At 45.3% G+C, this 20,000-nt stretch overlaps 1 protein-coding gene across 1 annotated transcript in view; it reads right to left on the bottom strand.

Annotated features, from left to right (window-relative positions):
• The window catches only part of rreb1a (ras responsive element binding protein 1a), a 31,251-nt gene that overhangs the window by 10,918 nt on the left and 333 nt on the right, over positions 1-20,000 (bottom strand). Inside the window, exons 2-13 of the mRNA XM_042399570.1 lie at positions 19,505-19,574; positions 17,786-17,875; positions 17,436-17,599; positions 11,767-11,908; positions 11,056-11,204; positions 6,275-6,464; positions 5,943-6,182; positions 4,824-5,295; positions 2,987-4,733; positions 2,201-2,397; positions 1,894-2,115; positions 451-612 (exon numbers count right to left, since the gene is read on the bottom strand). Coding sequence (XP_042255504.1) covers positions 451-612; positions 1,894-2,115; positions 2,201-2,397; positions 2,987-4,733; positions 4,824-5,295; positions 5,943-6,182; positions 6,275-6,464; positions 11,056-11,204; positions 11,767-11,908; positions 17,436-17,599; positions 17,786-17,875; positions 19,505-19,574 — 3,845 coding nt within the window. The remainder of the gene's footprint in view (positions 1-450; positions 613-1,893; positions 2,116-2,200; positions 2,398-2,986; positions 4,734-4,823; positions 5,296-5,942; positions 6,183-6,274; positions 6,465-11,055; positions 11,205-11,766; positions 11,909-17,435; positions 17,600-17,785; positions 17,876-19,504; positions 19,575-20,000) is intronic.

The raw sequence follows: 20,000 nt of genomic DNA on the forward strand, positions 1-20,000 counted from the left end.
ATATAATAATAATAATAATAATAATAATAATCTCATCCACTAAATAAAATACAGCTGCAGAAAATAAATAAAATGTTCAAATAAAGTGCTTAACTTCAGAAAAATAAAATAAAGGGAGGAAAAGCTTTTCTTTCTCCGTCTACCGTAAAGACTATAAAAGCTGCGCCAGTTAAAACAGAAACGCCCCGTCAGGTTTGAAATCATAACCTTCTGTCTTGGCTGCCAGTTAGTGAACTCTGCTGTTCACCATCATAATTATTTATCTCTTGAGTCTATGTTGTTGCCTTTGCTGTTCCTGATTTATTATTTCTTTCTTTTTAAAAACACATCAGTCGGCTATAAATACACACAGACGCAGAGAAAACGACCAAACATGCTGAATGTCTGCCTCCTAAAAGTCCAATCTGCTGCTAGAAACATTTAAAAAACGTTGATGTTTGTGATTCGGACCTGCGCTCTCGTGCGAGCCTTCGTCGCCCTCTTTTTTCACGAGGGCGCCGTTGCGTCGCAGCGTTCTGTTGGTCACGCCGTGCTTCCTCAGCAGGTGGCGCTCACAGTTGGATTTGGTGGAGAAGAAGGCATCACACTTAGGACAGGGGAATGGTTTTTGGCCTGGAGAGAGAGAGAGAGAGAGAGAGAGAGAGAGAGAGAGAGAGAGAGAGAGAGAGAGAGAGAGAGAGAGAGAGCGAGAGAGAGAGCGAGAGAGAGAGAGAGCGAGCAAGAGAGAGAGAGAGAGAGAGAGAGAGAGAGAGAGAGAGAGAGAGAGAGAGAGAGCGAGAGAGAGAGAGAGAGAGAGAGAGAGAGAGAGAGCAAGAGAGAGAGAGAGAGAGAGAGAGAGAGAGAGAGAGAGCGAGAGAGAGAGAGAGAGAGAGAGAGAGAGAGAGAGAGAGAGAGAGAGAGAGGGATAGAGAGAGAGGGATAGAGAGAGAGCGAGAGCGAGAGCGAGAGAGAGAGAGAGAGAGAGCGAGAGAGAGAGAGAGAGAGAGAGAGCGAGAGAGAGAGAGCGAGAGCGAGAGCGAGAGAGCGAGAGAGAGAGAGAGAGAGAGAGAGAGGATTCAGAACAACACTGGTCTCCTTTGTGTTGTCGGGTTTCTGCAGGTTGTTTCACCAGCCGAAGAATCTTAATCGATAAGTTGATCATTGATCATTATAAGTAATATTTTAGAGTATAAATGACATATTATTCTGGCCTTTGAGGGGGTTTTCTGATGTTTTATAGACATAATGTGTAATTAATTACTCATGAAAATAATTGGTGGATTAATTGATTATGAAAAGAATTGCAGCTGAAGTTTCTGCTGAACTGACGGATCTTAAACCAACAGTCAGGAGCATAAAATGAACATTAAAGCTGTTTTTCTTGCTGTTCATACTGACCAGTAGAAGATCCCTTCATAATGACCTTAATGAAGCTAATATGAAGCTTCAGCGTCCAAATGAGTCAAATCAAGTAGATATCTTTCAACGTTACAGTCTTTTTAGTGCCAAAGTTCCTCTTTTTGTTACTATACTTCCACCTGCAGCTCAACAGGGAAACACTGTCCGAGGAAACACAAAGAGGGAATTTGATGCTAAAAAGACTGTAAATGTGTCAGATATCCACTTGATATGACTAACTCAGACTGCTGAAGCTGAATAGAAGCTTCACACAGACTTTTAAATGACATTTGAAGGATCTTTTAATATCCAGTATGAACAGGAGGAATGATTACAGCGAGGAAAACCTCTTTCACTCTTCTGTCCTTTAAATTTAAGACTTTTTAATACCTTCTAAGATCTTTTATTTTTTTAGGAAACAGAATTCAATACGTTTTAAGACGTTAAAGCCTGCAGATACCCTGTGTATGTGTGTGTACATGTGTGTGTGTGTGTGTGTGTGTGTGTGTGTGTTACCGGTGTGTGTCAGCATGTGTCTCTGCAGCGAGCTGGCCCAGGGGAACACTCGGGGGCAGAAGGGGCAGGTCATCTTCTGGACAGAGTTGGAGTAGGCGTTCTTCTTCCCTTTGGACTGAGGAACCAGCGATGGTTTCCCCTCCTCTCTCGCTCCTCCCTCCTTCTCCTCCCCTCCTCCTCCTCCTCCTCCTCCTCCTCCTCCTGCTGCTGCTGCTCTGTCATCTGTTCACAGGACAGATCGTCTACCATGAGTTCAATCTGTTCCTCAGCAGTCGTTTAATCAAAACAAACTGTCCCTCCCCGTTACCTCTCTTTCCTCCAAGGTCTGCGGCTCCGGTCTGCAGGTAGGTGCTGAACTTGTTGGCGTCAGTGGTGGCTAACATCTTCTCCACGCTGGCGAACTCCCCACTGGACTCCAGGTCGATGCCGCCGCCGCCGCCGCCGCCGCTCGCAGCAGCCTTCTCCTTCACTGCCAGGGCAGCGGTTTTCTTTCTGGTCCGCTTCCTGTCGGACACAGAAGAGGAGAGAAGCACAATAACGTTTAATGACCTGAAGTCAAGAGTGAAATGTGTTAGTCTTTGGCGCCATCTTGTGGTAAAATCAATACTGACAACATGGTGACAGCGACTTTGGCGCCATCTTGTGGTAAAATCAATACTGACAACATGGTGACAGCGATGAATGCTGCAAACCAAAAAAAGAACTACGCTTAGAGGCTTTCATCTAAATAACAGAACAAAAGTCTGGTAAACATTTTTAAAATGTGGTTTTACCAGTTTTGTTCATGTGTATTCTGCCAGCCAATCAAAACATTGTATGACTACATATCTATTGTATAACTGATCCTTACAACATCGGTTTCAACACAAAGATATTATTGCTACAAAAACTAGATCAGTTTGAGCTTAAAATGAGGAAAACAAGTTTTTCTTTCTCTTTAAAAAGATCAAAACTTTAAAAAGACCAAAATTAGATGAAGCAACAGCTGCTACAGTCCGAATGCAGCAGCAGTTTCCTTTCATACTCTTTTGTCTTTATTTGGGTCGGTGACAGTGCAGAGACAGTCAACGTGTTTTGGATGAAGCTCACGTACCTTGATGTTCCCTCAGACGTTTCGTCGTTCTGCGTCTCCAGACCAGTGGAGGGTCCGGGGCCGTCGGTGGCCAAATCAGCCTGAGAGGAAGCGACAGCCGCCTGGGGTTTGCTGTCCAGTGAGGCGGCCTCCCTCTTCAACAGGTCTGGAGCTCCGGAGACGGAGTGGATGATCTGAGCGATGGAGGCCAGAGGAGGGAGCTCCTTGAGGGCGGTGGAGGGCGAGGAGGAGGAGGAGGTGGAGGTGGTCGGTTTGGGGAGGAGGGGTTTGAGGCGCTGAGGTCGCCCAGAGTTGTTGAGGTTGGGGAGGCAGGAGGGGGGAGGGGTGGATCCGGGGGGGAGCTGGTAGCAGCCAAGCTGGGGATGAGGGTGTAGAGGAGGCAGGGCGCTAGCAGACTTCTCCTCCTTGGACAGAGCCAGAGCGTGCTGCTCGATGCTACTGCCGCTCTGCTCCGTCTTAATCTCCCTCTTCTCTCCGGCGCTCGCTGCCTCCCTCCTCTGCCTCTTGCTGGGGATGGACAGATCGATGGGCTGGTCCATGACGGAGCAGTCAAAGCTGGGGGAGACGCTCTCCAGTTTGACCCCAGGAGACCCCGCCTGGCTGACGTCTACGCGACTCTTGGCCGAAAAGTCCAGCGGCTGGTCCAGTTCTGCAGGATAAACCACGTTAGCCAACTCCTCCACCTTCACCGCCTGCAGCGGAAGCTGTCTGATCCCGTTCAGTGCCATCTGATTCACCGGAGCAGAGCGGGCAGAGGCGGCAGTAGCGACGGCGGCGGCGGCGGCTGGCAGGAGTGTGGTGATATGGTCCTCGATCTCCCTCTCCTGCACCTCGGGGTGCTGCTTCAGCAGGTGGTGGATGCAGTTGCGTTTGGCTAGGAAGGCAGCGCCACAGCGCCGGCACTCAAACGGCTTTCTCTGGCAGCCGTTGTGTGTGCGCAGGTGGATCTGCAGGGCCCGGTAGGTCTTCAGGTCCTCGCCGCAGAACCGGCATGTGGTCTCAGCTCCTGTGCAGCCCGTCTCTGTGTCCTGGGTGGTTGTCGTGGCAGCAGTGATCGCCGCGGCGATGTTTGCTGTGGTGGTGGAGGTGACGTACTTGATGTTTTTCTCGATGTCCTTCCTCGAGGTCTTTGCGTGTTTCTTCCTGAGGTGGCGCTCGCAGTTGGCCTTGACTGTGAAGGGGTAGTGGCAGACGCGGCAGACGTACGGCCGCTCGCCGCTATGTGTCCGCAGGTGTCGGATTAGCGTGGCCTTGTCTGGCGCCACATAGTCGCAGATGTTGCACTGGTGCGGCATGATGCCGAGGTGGAAGCGCATGTGAGCCTGCAGGACACCCGAGAAGGCGAACACCTGGTCGCAGAAACGGCACGGGAACGAGCCTTTAGCTGAGCCAGCGTTGTTCCCCACGTTTCCCCCTTTGGTTCCTGGTTTTCTCCCGCTAAGCCCCGCCTCCTCATGTACGGCTGTGGTGGCTGCTGGTGGCGAATCAGACAAAGGCGTGTGAGCGTCACCCATACACTCGGCGTCCATCTGCCCTCCATTCCCAGCCGCAGAAGAGGATGAGGAGGATGAGGAGGGTGTTTTGAAGAGGGTGGGGGTGGGAGGCGGCAGGCTGGGGCTGATGCAGCCCAGTGAGGCCTGCTGGGAACTCTGGAGGGGGGGAGGAGTCGTTGCAGTGAGGCTGGAGCGAGGGGTGATGGGAGGTTTGGGCTTCAATGGAGGCATCGCCTTCTGACTCTGGACTTGACCTGGAGGAAGAACAAACACCGTCATTGATGCTTCACAGCGTCTGTTTGAGCTTTAATTGACTGATTTATGGATTGAAAGCCAAAACCCACCTTGACCACCAGGAAATCCTGGAGCTTTGGCCAGAGGGGGGAGGGTCAGTCCCATCTGATTGGGCGCTGCAGTTGCCACTTTGAGGATCTGCTGGATGTCTGCCAGCTCCATGATCCCGCCTCCACCTGCCTCGCTGGGTTTGACGCCTGATGAAGCAGCGCCGGCCGTCGCGGCGCTCCCGTCAGGCTGCAGGAGGAAGCCGGCCTGGAAGGGCTGCAGGGAGAGCAGGCTGAGGGCTTCTCTCTGAGAGAGGCCCTGCAGGGCGGAGGCTGAGTCTGAGGCCTCCAGCAGCGGGATGCTGAGGGCCGCCAGCCCCCCCACACCCAGCCCCAGAGTCAGCCCCAGGCCCCCGGACAGGTAGGCTGACGCCGGCTCCTGGGGCAGGCTGGAGCACGGTGGCTCCACGTGGATCACCTTGATGCTGTCCAGGTGGGCCTGATGGATCTCATCTTCTGTGGGACCAGACTTCACCTGAGAAGGTAAGAAAACTTTAATCAACAGCTGGCTCCAGGTGTTATGTGTTTACATTACTGCAACTGCTGCCAGTTTTATACACACTAGTGGTGATAACAGTAAATATCTCAACAGCTGTTGACATTCATGTTCCCCAGAGGATGAATCCTTCTGACTTTGGTGATCCTCTGACTCGACAACTATGAGATGAATTACCGTTCACAGTTACAGAGAACTTTACTGTACAGACATGACAACTAGTGCCAAACATTACTATTATTATTATTATTATAGTATCATCAGAAAAAATAAAGACTATATTTCTAACTCGCTCATTTTTCACATCTTTGCTCAGTCGATGCTACATATGACATCATACAATCAAATAGTTACATTCAATCTTCAACAGCTTATTTTGCAGTATATGAACATGTGGGTTTGGAGTTCGACTGATGCCTGGTTTGTGTTTACTGCTGTTTTATGCTGCTGCTCTAATGTTTTAAATAAAGTATATTCTGATCCTCTCTGTGACTTCGTACCTCAACTTTTGTCTGTCTAACTGTTTGGTTTTCTTTAAACTGACATGTAATCTGACATTAGATGAGAGTTTTCTCCCTGAAATTGGTGGATTGAATGAAAAATACAGTTTTATTTCCATCGCCTACCTTAGAGACGTGCTGCAGACCCAGCACCTCCAGGAAGCCGGCCTGCTCAGAATGCGGAACGTCCTCCGCTGCATCCTCCGTTTCCTCCGTGTCGGCGGCGGCGGCGGCGGGTTTGTCATGGTGGGCGGTGGTTTTATGGAGGTCCAGGGCAGAGCGAAGCGGGAACGCCTTGTCACAGCAGTCGCAGACAAACCGATGGAACTTACTGATGCAGCGACGAAGGTTTGTTTCACACCAGACCTGAACCAAGAGAAACAAAAGATGAGTCTAAAAAAACGGAACGAGGAAGGTGAAGTGAAGATGGTTTCCGAGGTTTAAACCATGTCGGATACCTGTGCAATGTGAGCAAACTTTTTGCAGGAGAAGTCGATGAAGGCCAGGTCGTTGAAGCCGGTGGGGATGGAGGGGTTGTTCTGGATGAAGGGCCGCCCGCTGGGGTCCTGGGGGAGGAGCTTATGAACACCTGCGTTGTGGCGCAACAAGCCACGGTGGGTTCGGAAAGAAAGGCAGCAGAAATCACACCTGAAAAAACACACAGAGAAAGAATTTACATTAACATTTTAATATCTAAAGCAAACAAACAACGATCAGAGAAAAACAACAGCGACTGAAACACGTTTTTATAAACTGAGTATTTTATTAATGTACATATACAAGTTTACCAAATATTCACAAAATTACAGAAAACAAGTAAAGGTAAAGATTCTGAAAAAACTCTTATTACACATATAACAATGTGTGTCATCAAACTACAATCCCACTAAAAATCCATTAATGATCATTTTGAAGTGTTAAAATCAGCTCTGCTGTAATGATTCACTGTCATATTTTATACAGCTGCCTGTAAACAAGTGTACAGATCAATAAAGACCTGATCTGATGAGTTTATTGATTATCTGTTTTTATCTCTTTACTACCTGAAGACTGTTTTGATGCTGCGAGACAACTTTACCATGTGGGACAAAACAGAACCTTTATTAATTATTATAAATGTTTACTTTCATAATACATTACTCTGTAATATTCATATACACAGCTACATTTACATTTGTTCTGTCTTATGATCAACTATCAGTCAGATGTTTAACACCAACCTGTAGGCAAAAAGTTGCAGTTTTCAATGACGCCACTAGATGGTGACATTTCTCTATGAGTGTGTTCTTGTGTTTGACAGACAGATGAGAGAGCTGTCTGAAGGTTCACACTAAAGTTTCAGGGTTTGAGTTTAGTCTAAACTGTTTTAAGTGATATTTTTGTTGAAACAGTCCTGATTTTGTTCCTGATTCTGATCTTTTAATATGAAGCAGTGGTGAAAGTTCTGATACACAAATCTGTTTTCAGTTTTTGGACTTTTTCTCTAATCTTTGATTTTTGCTGAAATATTGGATCATTTGAACATTTATTGAAATGAAAGCATGTGAGAAGTTTAGAGGGAAAAATCACTATTTGGTGGAGCTGTTAACAACTCATAGACATGTGAAATGTGACCCCGACTACACACTGCTTTTTGTAAGACGTCAAAAGACAAAAAGGTTGGAAACCACTGGTTTCATCTTTAACAATGTGTTGTATTTTAAAAGCTTGTTATATTATCCATTGTGTCAAATCTTCATCTGAAAAGTAACTAAAGCTGTCAAATAAATGTAGTGGAGTAGAAAGTACAATATTTCCCTCTGAAATGTAGAAAGTAGCATCACATGGAAATAAGTAAAAATGTTACTAGATTAGATTTTTTTCCTTCATATTACAGCTGCATGCTGATGCTACAGTGACATTTCATTAACATGCTGTAAAACTATGTACAGTACACGCATGTATAGAGATATGTACAAACGTGTGTGCGTGTGTGTGTGTGTGTGTGTGTGTGTGTGATAACCCCTGGTGGCAGTGCTGGTCCTGCACTTGTTAAGCGCTGAGAGGACAGCTGCTCAATGTCTGCCACAGTCACACACTCCTTATCACATCCTGTGTGTGTGTGTGTGTGTGTGTGTGTGTGTGTGTGTGTGTGTGTGTGTGTGTGTGTGTGTAATCCCCTCAGACACCTTGTCAGAGGATTTTTGTGAGGCAGGAGAGGGGACACACACACTGTAGAAGCCGTTTTTGTTTGATTTGTTAAAGAACTTTCAGGCATCACAGTTTGAGTTTAAATGACACAATCACTGCACGTCCGACACACACACACACACACACACACACACACACACACACACACACACACACACACACACACACACACACACACACACACACACAGAGGTGTTTGACATGAGGACGCTGAGAGGAAACTGTTTTTCCACTACTAGCAAGGAAGTTATGCACTAAAAGATTAAGTTTGTTTTTGCTTTAGTTTCTGCGCTCTCACTCATTCACCCTGCTGCAAACCAACTAAAACCTGGAACCTTCAATCAACCCAACTCAGCAAGTAAATGATACATGTATTCATCATATATCATGGAGACGTGTTGAGATCAAGTCCGTCCCTGTCGGCTAAACTGCATGACTGAGAGCCATGACGACCACTTTGGACCAAATGTGGACCAACACTTGTTGAGCTCTCCATCACTCCTCCTCCTCCTCCTCCTCCTCCTCTTCCTCCTCCTCCTCTTCCTCTTCCTCTCTCAGGGATTCTGCAGTGTTCACCACATTTCATTTAAAGGATCAGTCTGCTGATTTTTGTTGTTTTATTGTCCAAAAACTAAACACGCGGCTGGACTGGGTGACATGTTTCATGTACTGAAAGTAGATGAGTTTGGTCACATTAGACTAATAACAGCATCACGTCTTCAGTCTCAGGAGAGTAGTTCTGTGTTGTGCTACCAATCAAAAAGTCTTGACTTTGTAAGTTAAACGTCTTTCAGAAATGTACAATGTCTGGGTCAGCGTCTGATCAATAACACAAGCGTGAAAAAAAAGACATATCGTTTACTGTTAAAAGAGCCGTGTTCCTGCACATGCTCAGTAGCGTCTTACAGCCGTACACAGAACTACTCTCCAGAGACTGAAAACATGATGCTGTTATACGTCTTTGGAGCCGTTTCTAAAACAAACTAACCAAACTTTTCTCCTTTCAGAGCTGTATATAACAATAATTTCTAGTAATATAATTAATCAGTTAATGTGAAAATGGAAGGATGGATTAACCAATCACATTACAAGGGAGTGGACGAGCTTCGTAGCTGCAGAACCCACCGATCGCTGTCTACAGCAGGAAGGAGACAACATTCATTCACACCCTCTGAACTGAACTGCTTTTTCTTTCTTTGTTCTGCATCTCCTCTCTTGTCTCCAGGGTTCACACTCTGGTGAATGTGTGTGTGTGTGTGTGTGTGTGCAGGATAATCCCACAGAGGTCGGCTCAGGTCCAGAGAATTACCCTCCGAGTGAGTGTGTGTGTCAGTATCTGATGTTGGAGCCAGCCAGCATCCAATTAGACATCAAGTAAGACATATTAAAACATATTAACGCCAAACAATCCCATCCATTTACCACCTTTTTTTTTTTTACATATTGATTCATCTCTTAATGTATTGTTTTGATCAGCTGATTGCCAAGTCTATAAAATGCCGACTAACAGTTAAATAAGACAAAAGGATTCTCCTCTAACAGTCGGACTCATTATGGAGAATAAAAACAAAAAAAGAATCAAAATCGATGCAGCAGAAGCAGAAATATCATCTTTTTTATTGCTACCTGAGTACATTTTCCTGATAATATGAATTTTTACTTGTAATAGAGTATTTTTTACTTAAGTAAAGGATCTGAATGCTTCTTCAGATCCGTCCTGAAGTCTGATGTGTGGATGTTATTTAAACAATCTATACAACAGTCCTTTAGGTTTCATATGCTTTTAGTGAGTTGTGCTTTCATTGAACGGCTGAATGACTGTATTTTTATCTTTATTGAAACTGACTTCTTCCTGCAGGTCGGGAACATCGTGGGAGTCTGCTGATTGAATTTCCTTGATTCTCTCCATCTGCAAACACAGCTGTCAAACTGCCGAATCAGCCGCAAAAAAAAGTCATATAAACGCAGCTGACGGACTGTTAGAGCAGCCGTCCCTCCGTCCCTCCATCCCTCCATCCCTCCTCTCCTCCCTACAGTTCAGTCGATCCTCTTACAGGCTGATTAACGAGGATTTACAGCTAAATATTCCTGCCTTCCTCCATAACGAGCTCAGCGCCGCCTGCTGCCATCTTTCTCTCTCTTTTTCCTTCTCCACCTCCTCCATACATCCTTCCGTCTTTCTTTCTCTCTCTTTCCATCTTTCTTTGGTTTCCTTCCCTCCTTCGTCTCTTTTGTCCCAAGTTCCTTCTCTTTCTTTCTCATCCTCCTCTCATTCGTTTCTCATCTTTCATCCTTCGTTCCACACAACTTTCGGAGGAAAACACTTTGAACTCTGTGTGTGTGGGTTCGTTAGGAGTTGTGTTGCTATGGTGACAGACTGTCTTTTTTTCCCCTCCTCTCTCTCTCTCTTTTTTTTTTTTTTTTTTTTTTTTTTTAAAAAGGAGGGGTGGGGGTGTCGTCATGGCAACGGGCCCCGGCCGAGCACGTCCTGAACCCTCCTCCTCCTCCTCTCTGTGACTTATTAAGTTGTCCTCTCTCTCTCTCTCTCTCTGTGTGTTTCTCTACCTCTCTCACCCACTGGTGACTTATTAGCCTCTCCTCTCTCTCTCTCTCCTCTCGTTATCCATCCATCCCTTACTCCTCCTCTGCCTCCTTCCTCTTCTTCTTCCTCTCCTCCCTCGCTCTCTGTTTGGCAGTTAATTATCACAGGAGGGTCGAGGTTTATCTAAACTTTAATACATTTTAAACCTCCAGCGGCGCTCAGCTGTTTGCAAACTTTCTCTCCACCTGAAGGCACTTAAATCTGAAAATAAACACATTTTCTGTCCAGCTGTTGATGTTTTTCTTCCTCACTAGATTCACTTTAATAAAACTATACAGTCGATGTGGTTTTTTAGGTACAAGAACATGAAAACTTGTCTTGCATGTCTGTATTACCACTAAAATATGATCAACTTGTTGGGAGGCAACGCTGCAGGGATTTATGGGTAGGAAGCAGAGGATCTTGGGAGTCTGAGTAGTGTGTGTGTGTGTGTGTGTGTGTGTGTACCTCAGTGCAGTGTCGGGGTGTGTGTCCATGTGTGCGTCCAGCTCCAGTCTGGAGCTGCAGGTCTTGAAGCAGATCGGACACGGCAGCAGCTCCTCCTCCGCTCCGCGAATCGCCGCCGCCGACTCCTCCGACGCCACGTCCTCCACCACCTGCACACACACAGACACACACACACACACACACATTAACACAACAACCTCACTCACTCACTCACCACCGGACTTCCTGGAGGGGCTGTTAGCCGAGCTGCTGCTAAAAGATATAGTTAAAAACCACCTAAATTTATCATGAAAATGTGTCTTAAAACTGAATAAAAGTCCATTTATAACAGTTTGTGTGGAACAACCACAACGCCGATGTATTATCTTGTATGTGTGTAAGTTACTCTTTGGTAGACGCCATTGTAGCGGACAAACACAGCGCCGCCGTATGCATCTGGTGCGTGTTTACTCTTTGGTAGAGGAGGTATGACGCCATCGACAGGCGACCAAATGAAACGGTCCGTTACTTTGATTAATTACAGATTTCTGTTGGAGACATTTGGGATAACGTAAGTACACAACTCAACAACATATATAACATACGTCTAGACATTGGTTTTGTTGATAAAATGTCAGAAATTAGTCCAACCAACAGTCTGACAGATATCCAGAAGCTGAGACCTGGATGTGAGTATAAACAGACTGGTGATCTCATGGTTGACGTTTCTACCTTCTTGCTGGGCGGCTCCTCTCCGTTCTCCTCCTCCAGGCCTTGCCTCCTCTTGACGGACGGACGGCGGCGTTTGGTGGGGGAGGGGGGGCTGACGGGGAGCAGACCGCTGGCCGGGTCCTTCTCATGGATCTTCATGTGTCTGAGAGTCACAGAAGAAGAAGGAAAAAGGTCAAAGGTGAGCTTCATTTCTGTGATTTGAAGCTTTTTTTTTTTTTTTTTTGAACTTCTACTCAAGCAGATTCCCAGTTAGTGAGTTGGGAGTGTGGAGGGTCACAGTACGGACACACACACACACACACACACACAGCCTGTAATGAGCAGTAAGTATGTATAATTATCACATAATTACACATACAGCAGGCTGATAGCCTTATATGGCTGCTGGAGAGAAGAGGAAGCCCCGAGGTCACAACAGGAAGTCATCTCCCTCTCGTCTGATATCAAAGTAGATTGTTGCATTTTTAAAAAAGTTGTTTTTGTTGTCTTTCCTCCTGTTTTACCTTTACTGTTTTCTCCTTTATGCTTTATGTATCATATATGATGTAACATATTTATCTTGCAGCTGTTTTTTTAAAAGCTTCAACTTGAATAAAAAACAGCTGAGAGATGAGACACGTTGATCCTGAAACACCTGACTGATGAAGAGTTTCCTCTCCTCCAGCAGGTCAGGTTCTCCTTCTGCTGCCTCCTCACAAAGGTCAGATGGTGTCGCTTGATTTAAAGACCTGTATGTGTGTGTGTGTGTGTGTGTGTGTGTGTGTGTGTGTGTGTGTGTGTGTGTTTGATACTTGTAAACATGACGAATGGGTGTTTGTGAGATTGTATGTTACAGTTGAGGTGTTACTAGAAGCGTGAGAAAGTGTGCAGGCTGTTATCATGTGTTTCGCTATTTCAGTGTGTGTGTGTGTGTGTGTGTGTGTGTGTGTGTGTGTGTGTGTGTGTGTATAAAGGTCATCCAGCTAGCTAGCATGTGGCGGCAGCGATGGTGTCGGTTTACACAAGTTCAAAGAGGAGAAGAGGAGGAGGAGGAGGAGGAGGAGGAGGGAATGAGAGGAGACAAGGAAAGGAAAGTAGGGATGGGAGGAAAAGAGAAAAGGAAACAAGGAAGAAAATGAAAGGAGAGGAGGAAAGGAAGCAAGGAGAGAGGAGAGGGAGTGAGGACGATGAGGAAAGAAAAGAATGAGCAAAAGGAGGAGAGGGCAAAGGAGAGGATGAGGAAAGAGAAGAGGAGACATAGGAGATGAGAAAGGAAGGAGAGGACGAAAGGAAGTAAGAAAGGAGGAGAGGAAGTGAGGACACATTAGAGGAGGAGAGAGAAGATGAGGCAAGAGGAGGAGAGGAGAGGAAAGAGGAGACCAGGAAAGAACAGAGGAGTAAAGAGGTGGAAGGAAAGGAGAGAGGGGAGGAAAAGAGGAAAGGAAACAAGGAGAGGAGAAAGGAAAGGAAAGAGGAGACAAAGGAGATGTCAGGATAGGAAACAAGGCGAGAGGAGGCGAGGAAGAAAGGAAAGGAGGAAAGATGATAAGAAAAAGAGGAGAGAGACAAAGGAGACAAGAAAGGAAAGGAGACGAGGAAAGAAAGAAAGGACAGATAATAAGAAAGGAGGAGAGAAGAAGCAGGATGTAAGGAAACGGGAGAGGTGCTGCTTTGGATGTTATCTTCTATTAATAGGACCCGACAGGCAGCCGGCTGGACGCCCATAAGAGGTCCTGACAGAGTGACGGAGTCAGCAGATCTGGGACCAGCTGACAGGAAGTTGTTTATTAACCAATCAGGTGAGTGAAGGGAGACCGAGGGGGGAGGTGGCCAACAAGAGAGCAAAGTCTCCTCGGTCCAAACTGTACTCTGACCCCGACACCAGCCAATCAGAGGGCAGGAAACACGCCAAGTCAGCGGCCACACAATCCTGCTGTGTGTGTGTGTGCCAACAGCTGCTCGACACACACACACACACACACACACACACTCAGCAGTGTGTATTAACTGACAGAAAACACAATTTATATATTTAAACTTGCTGCAGTTCATCATGTTTTTATGCTTAAAGGACCAGTTCACAACTTTTCAAGTGTCTTAAAGCAACAGTCGGTCTTCAAATGAACATTAAAGCTGTTTATCTTGCTGTAATCATTCCTCCTGTTCATACTGACCAGTAGAAGATCCCTTCATAATGACCTTACAATGGAAGTGATGGAGGACAAAATGTATGTAAAGTTTATCTGAAGCTAATATGAAGCTTCAGCGTCCAAATGAGTCAAATCAAGTAGATATCTTTCAACGTTACAGTCTTTTTAGTGTTAAAGTTCCTCTTTTTGTTACTATACTTCCACCTGCAGCTCAACAGGGAAACACAAAAAGACTGTAAATGTGTCAGATATCCACTGATGTGACGAACTCAGACTGATGAAGACTCATATAACCTTCACACAGACTTTTTATCCTCCATCACTTCCACTGAAGGTTGAATCTTACAGTTATCAGCAGGAATAGTAACAGTTACACTGACAGCAGTGTTGTTATCAGTATTTGACACAAACAGTATTTGTGTTGTTTGGTTTTTCAGTGTTCTTCCTCCTCCTCCTCCTCCTCCTCCTCCTCCTCCTCCTCCTCCTCCTCCTCCTCCTCCTCCTCCTCCTCCTCTGTGCCTGCAGCTCCTCTACATCACCACAGGAGGTGCTGTTGAGTCACTTCAGGTACCGTCCGAGTCAAACAACAAACACTTTCACTTCGACCCTCAGGAGGAGCAGAAAGGAGAGAAGGAGGATTCAGAGCGTCTCGCTGACAGCCCATAATAAACTAAAAACGGGATGCCTCGCCATGGCAACCGGGCCCAAAGGCCTCACAACAGAGCAGAGAGGACGAACTCATGTGATGCTGCATCTGTGATTCACTTTTTCTACTGATTTGCATTTTGTCTGTTTAAAAAACTAAAACAACAGGAGAATTTGAAACAAACAGACAAAAACTGAAGAAAATTAAACTAAAATCAGACCAAAGATTTATTTTACAAGTCTGTAACTTCATCAGAAGTTTCCTGAAATGAAATATGTTCATTTATAAGGAAACTTAAAGTTCAATTTAAAGCAAAGTTAATATTAATTTATTTATTATGTTGACAAGTTATTAATTAAACGTCTCTATTTTCTCTATAATTAACACTAAATTAAATAAATATATTACTGGGAAATGATAACAGACCCATAAAACACATATTTGACTTTAAGCTTGAGAGTTAATTGGTCTTATTTCTGTTTGGACAGAAGCTGCTGATCAGAGGAAAGTCCTGACTTTTACTCTCTTTCCGTCTTCCTGCATGTTCGACGCCTTCGGGGCTTTTACAGCTTAAAAAAAAAAAGCCGGAAAAACTAGTTTCATATTTCAGGGATGCTTCTTCTTCTTCTTCTTCTTCTTCCTTCTTTCATTCTCTGATTGTTTCTTCACTGCCAACTAAACATTTCACTTTTTTTTTTTTTTTTTTACCGAAACCAGGATGAGAATTCATCACACACACGATGACACATGATGGTTCACATCTCTTCCCTCCTTCTTTCCATCTCATCTCTTTCTTTCTTTCTTTTCGTCCCCCCCTCCCTCCCTCCCTCCCTCCCTCCCTCTCGCTCTCTTTTTCTCTTTTGAAGACAGTCGAGTAGGAAAATCTCGCGTTTCACATTTCAAAGGATGCTCCGCTGCAAAATGGATTCCTGCTCTCTCTCTCTCTCTCTCTCTCTCTCTGTCTCTCTCTCTCCCTCCTCCCTCTGCTTCTCTTTTCCACTCTCCATCCAAACAGGCCTCGTCTTTATTTTCCTACAGCAGCATGTAAAATCAGGCCTCGCGCACACACACACACACACACACACACACACACACACACACACACACACACACAGAGAGAGACAGGCGGAGAGGAAAGCAGCTCGCTCGACATGTGGAGCTCAAGTTAAGACTTTTTCTTTCTGCCTTTTCCTGTTTTCCTTCCTCCCCTCGCTCTCCGCTACAGTTTGCATTGTAAATGAGCGTCTATATAAAAAGCTGCAGGGCTTCTTCTGCCCCGTTCCTCTTCTGCTCTTTTTTTTTATTTTTTTTTTTATTAATACTAGGCAGGATTCTGAGAATATGACGCAACCGTTTCCAGGGGTGCGTTGATGGAAATCAGCATCCAGATCCTCGGCAGCAGCCTGCAGGAGGCCGAGCGTTCAGTTTGTCTCTCAGCGGTTTCAGAGGAAAACAGAAACTCGCCAAACCGGACCGCCAACTTTTTCTGCTCGACTTTAAAAAGCCGCAGCAGGTTGGAGCTCGTCGGGATGAGTGATGCTGCGGCACGAATCACACGTTCTTCTGGAGGCTCGTAGGAGTGATCACATGATTCATCACATGTTTGCTCTGAGCAAAGACATTGTTCATTCTTTATATTAAAAAACCTCCTCACATTATTACTCTAAATGTTTCCTATTTGTCAACTTTCCGTTTAGTTTCCCGACTGACTGGACAGACGTTAGTAAGCATGAAGGCAGAGTTTCACTGCCAGAAACCCTGAAACTCAACACAAATAAGAGGAAAAGATAATTGAGAAAATTGCTGTGACATCTAAGAGATCTCTGTGTCCGTCTGTCTGTCTGTCTGTCTGTCGGCCCACAGTCATTCCTTCCTGCCCACACCTCCGAATACCATCAACATGACTGAGAGACAGTCTGAGGAGGAACTACAACAAACATCTGTCTTTTTATCTCGACTCCACATGAACAAAGCTGCGTTTCATGACATTTACTACATTTATGTTTTTCACACATGTGGACAGAAAGCCCTCGCTGCTGTGGTTTTTATCTTGCAGGAAGCATCTCTGCCTAAGTGTTGGAACTCTGCCTATGTTTAACATGCAAGCACGACTGTTTCTCTGAACTCTTCTTCTTGTCCACACTGAGTTCCTGTAGCTGCAGGTCTGATGACGCCGGCTGCAGCTCGATCCACCGTCTCACCGACCGACAGCTCACGACTGACGTTACCGACCAGACCAGAGTCAACTACTTTATACACCTTCACAAACCTGCAGATACTTTGCTGCTGTTTATATGTGAGGTCATTAAAACCCAACAGAGGTCACTGAAGGTTGGGCATTAATTATAAACACACACACACACACACACACACACACACACACACACTGCAGGGACCGTTGGATCTCATGTTTGAGGCTGGACTTTACTGATAAATGACTGGGCGTTGTTCTCTGTGTGTGTGTGTGTGTGTGTGTGTGGTAGGGGGGTTACACAGGAAGTGGGAAGATGACTTTAAACCATCCACCCCCATCACCCTCACACACACACACACACACACACACACACACACACACGCTCACACACACGCTCACACTCAGGACCAGTTGGGGTTTGTGCTCCCATCATGGTTGACTGGGCATTGGGTTAAACGCTAACTTCCTCTCCCTGAGGTGACATGGTGTGTGTGTGTGTGTGTGTGTGTGTGTGTGTGTGTGTGTGTGTTCAGTAGGTACACACTGATCTGCAGCCAGTCAGTGAGCACTATTTGCTTTTCTAGTTTATTTTATTTTACTGTGTCTCTCATCTCCAGAATGTCAGAGGTTTGAAAGTCAAGGCGTTAATGACTAACGTGTGTGTGTGTGTGTGTGTGTGTGTGTGTGTGTGTGTGTGTACCTGTGCATGTTGCCGTTGGTGGTGAAGGTCTGTCCGCAGATGGAGCACTTGTAGGGTCTCTCCCCGCTGTGGACCAGCATGTGTCTGTCGAGCGACGAGGCCGAGCTGAGGCACTTCCCACAGATGCTGCACGAGTGATCCGTCGCGCCGGTGTCTGCGTTGTGCTGCGGCCGAGAACACAAAAACACGTCAGCTACCGCTAGCGGCCCTGACACCAACACTTCATATTCACCTGAAACCATCTGTTTCTTAAAAAAAGGACCTTAACCAACAGTCAGGAGCTCCTTCTGTATGTAAAATGTATTTAAAAGCTAATATGAAGCTTCAGACTATGAAATAAATAGAGGTACCTGTCTGATGTGCATGGTCAGCTGGTGTTGTGACCCACAGCTCTTGTCACACAGTGGACAAATGTGAGTTGAGCCGTCATCTTTGGTGTCCTGGAAGGAAAAACAAAAACATGTTGTGACGGTTTTCTTCAGTGGAAATAAATTCCAATAAAAACAGTAAATGTAGTTTATTGTGACTGAATCCAACACACACACACACACACACACACACCATCCTGCAGCCAGAAACACTCACTACTGCACCAAACGTGGATTCATCCGCCGCTGAAAATAGTCCCCAACAAATTACAACTATTACTTCCTGTTTGTTTGGTGTTTTAGGAAATTACTGAGACTTTTTTATAGGATTTATTGATAAATAGAGAATACTGCCTGCATTGATGCAACTGATTATGAACTCAACTCTGACACATCATCATCTTTTATGTTGATATGTTGAACTTGTCAGCAAACAGTTACAACATGATCATCACATTGATAATGTCAATAATTACTTGTGGGGTTCCTCAGGGTTCTATTCTTGATCCTTTGTAGTTTCAATCTGGTTAAAGCTGCTTGAAATGATGTTTTTTGTCCACTTGTTTTCAGCAGAATAGTCTCTAAACATGACTTCTGTCATATTATCAGCTTATAGAGTAGTTGTGGCTAACATGTTAGCAAACAGTTGCTTATTTCCACATCCAGCAGTTACGGAGCAACATTATCATTCATGTGGAGTCGTGTTTCTGTCCACCTGGTGAATGTGAGTCCAATATTCACTCTCTTTTAGCTTCTGTTTTTACTCTCTACCAACTCCTGAGGGAAATATCTGGCTCTTTAGCTGCTAAATGCTCCACTATGTTCACCAGCTAGTCTACAGCTAACTGTGACTGTTTGCTGCTGAGCAGGTAGTGAAAACGACACTATGAGACGCTGAGAGTGAACCAGAACAGTAAAAGTTGCAGCCGGACAGATAAACAATGAGCTGAAACTCACTATAAAGCTCCGTAAAGCTGAGAGGAGCTGCAGAGTCTCTGATAATTCTCTGTAGATTCATCACTAAACACATCACACACTGTTACAGATCAGACTGTGGCCTCAGAGACACATCACATCAAGCTGCAAAACCATCTGAGTGTGACTCACTGCAGACCTGAGACTCCGCCCTACACACACACACACACACACACACACACACACACACACACACACACACACACACACACACACACACACACGCAGGGAAGCAACATTTCCCTTTCCTGATTCAGCCACAGGAAGTGATGAGGCGGAGAGGAATGCAACAGTGCATGATGGGAGACAAGAGGGGAGAAATGTACCACAATGATGAGGCAAAAGTATGAAGAGAGGAGAGAGGATGAAGAGGAGAGAGGATGATGAAGAAAAACTGATTCTTTCTTAATAAACTAAAAGATGGCGCTCCGTCTGTCACGTTCAACAGAATAAATTAAAATTAATTTCTGGAGCTTTCGTCCGTTCATGAAGCTTCTTCTGTTCGCTGCTGTAAAGGCAGACGGACACAGGAAGTGATGCGTCTCATTTGTTTGGATCAAACAGAAGATGAAGAAGAAGAAGTGGAGAGCGCCACCTACTGATCACACTTATACCTTACATAAATATAAATACATAAATACATGTAAAAATAGTTTTAAAAATGATGTGTGTGTGTGTGTGTGTGTGTGTGTGTGTGTGTGCATGTGCGTGTGTGCGTGCGTGTACCTGGTTGCGTCGGGCGTTGCGGCTGGGCGGGGCTCTCATGGCCGACGTGAGCGTTTTGCTGGGGGAGGGGCTACAAGCAGAGAGGAAGCAAGAGAGTTAGGCGTTGTTGTCATGACAACATCATCACTCTGAGAACGTGTCGTACCAGACTGTGTTCAAAACCACTGAACTTTATTTACACGTCTAGTGGATACAGTAGATATTATACTATTAGTGTGAAGCATCAATAATAAGTTCAACACCTTGTTTACTTGTTTTAGACCAAATATCAACAATCTCGCTGCGACGGGCTCATGAATATGTTTCAGTTAAAAATGCAGAGTTTGTGTTTGATAATGAACAGAGTCTGGTGGTTATTAGAGACTAATAACTAAACTAAATAATCTGCCCAAATTAATCATTTGTGCTCTTGAATTATTCAATTTTAATGCAAAAAAAACAACAACAAACATTTAATTCATGTTGTCAGATCCCTGCTGGTGCGTTCAAGGACACT

The sequence above is a fragment of the Thunnus maccoyii genome, chromosome 21 (assembly GCF_910596095.1).
Source record: "Thunnus maccoyii chromosome 21, fThuMac1.1, whole genome shotgun sequence".
Taxonomy (NCBI): domain Eukaryota; kingdom Metazoa; phylum Chordata; class Actinopteri; order Scombriformes; family Scombridae; genus Thunnus; species Thunnus maccoyii.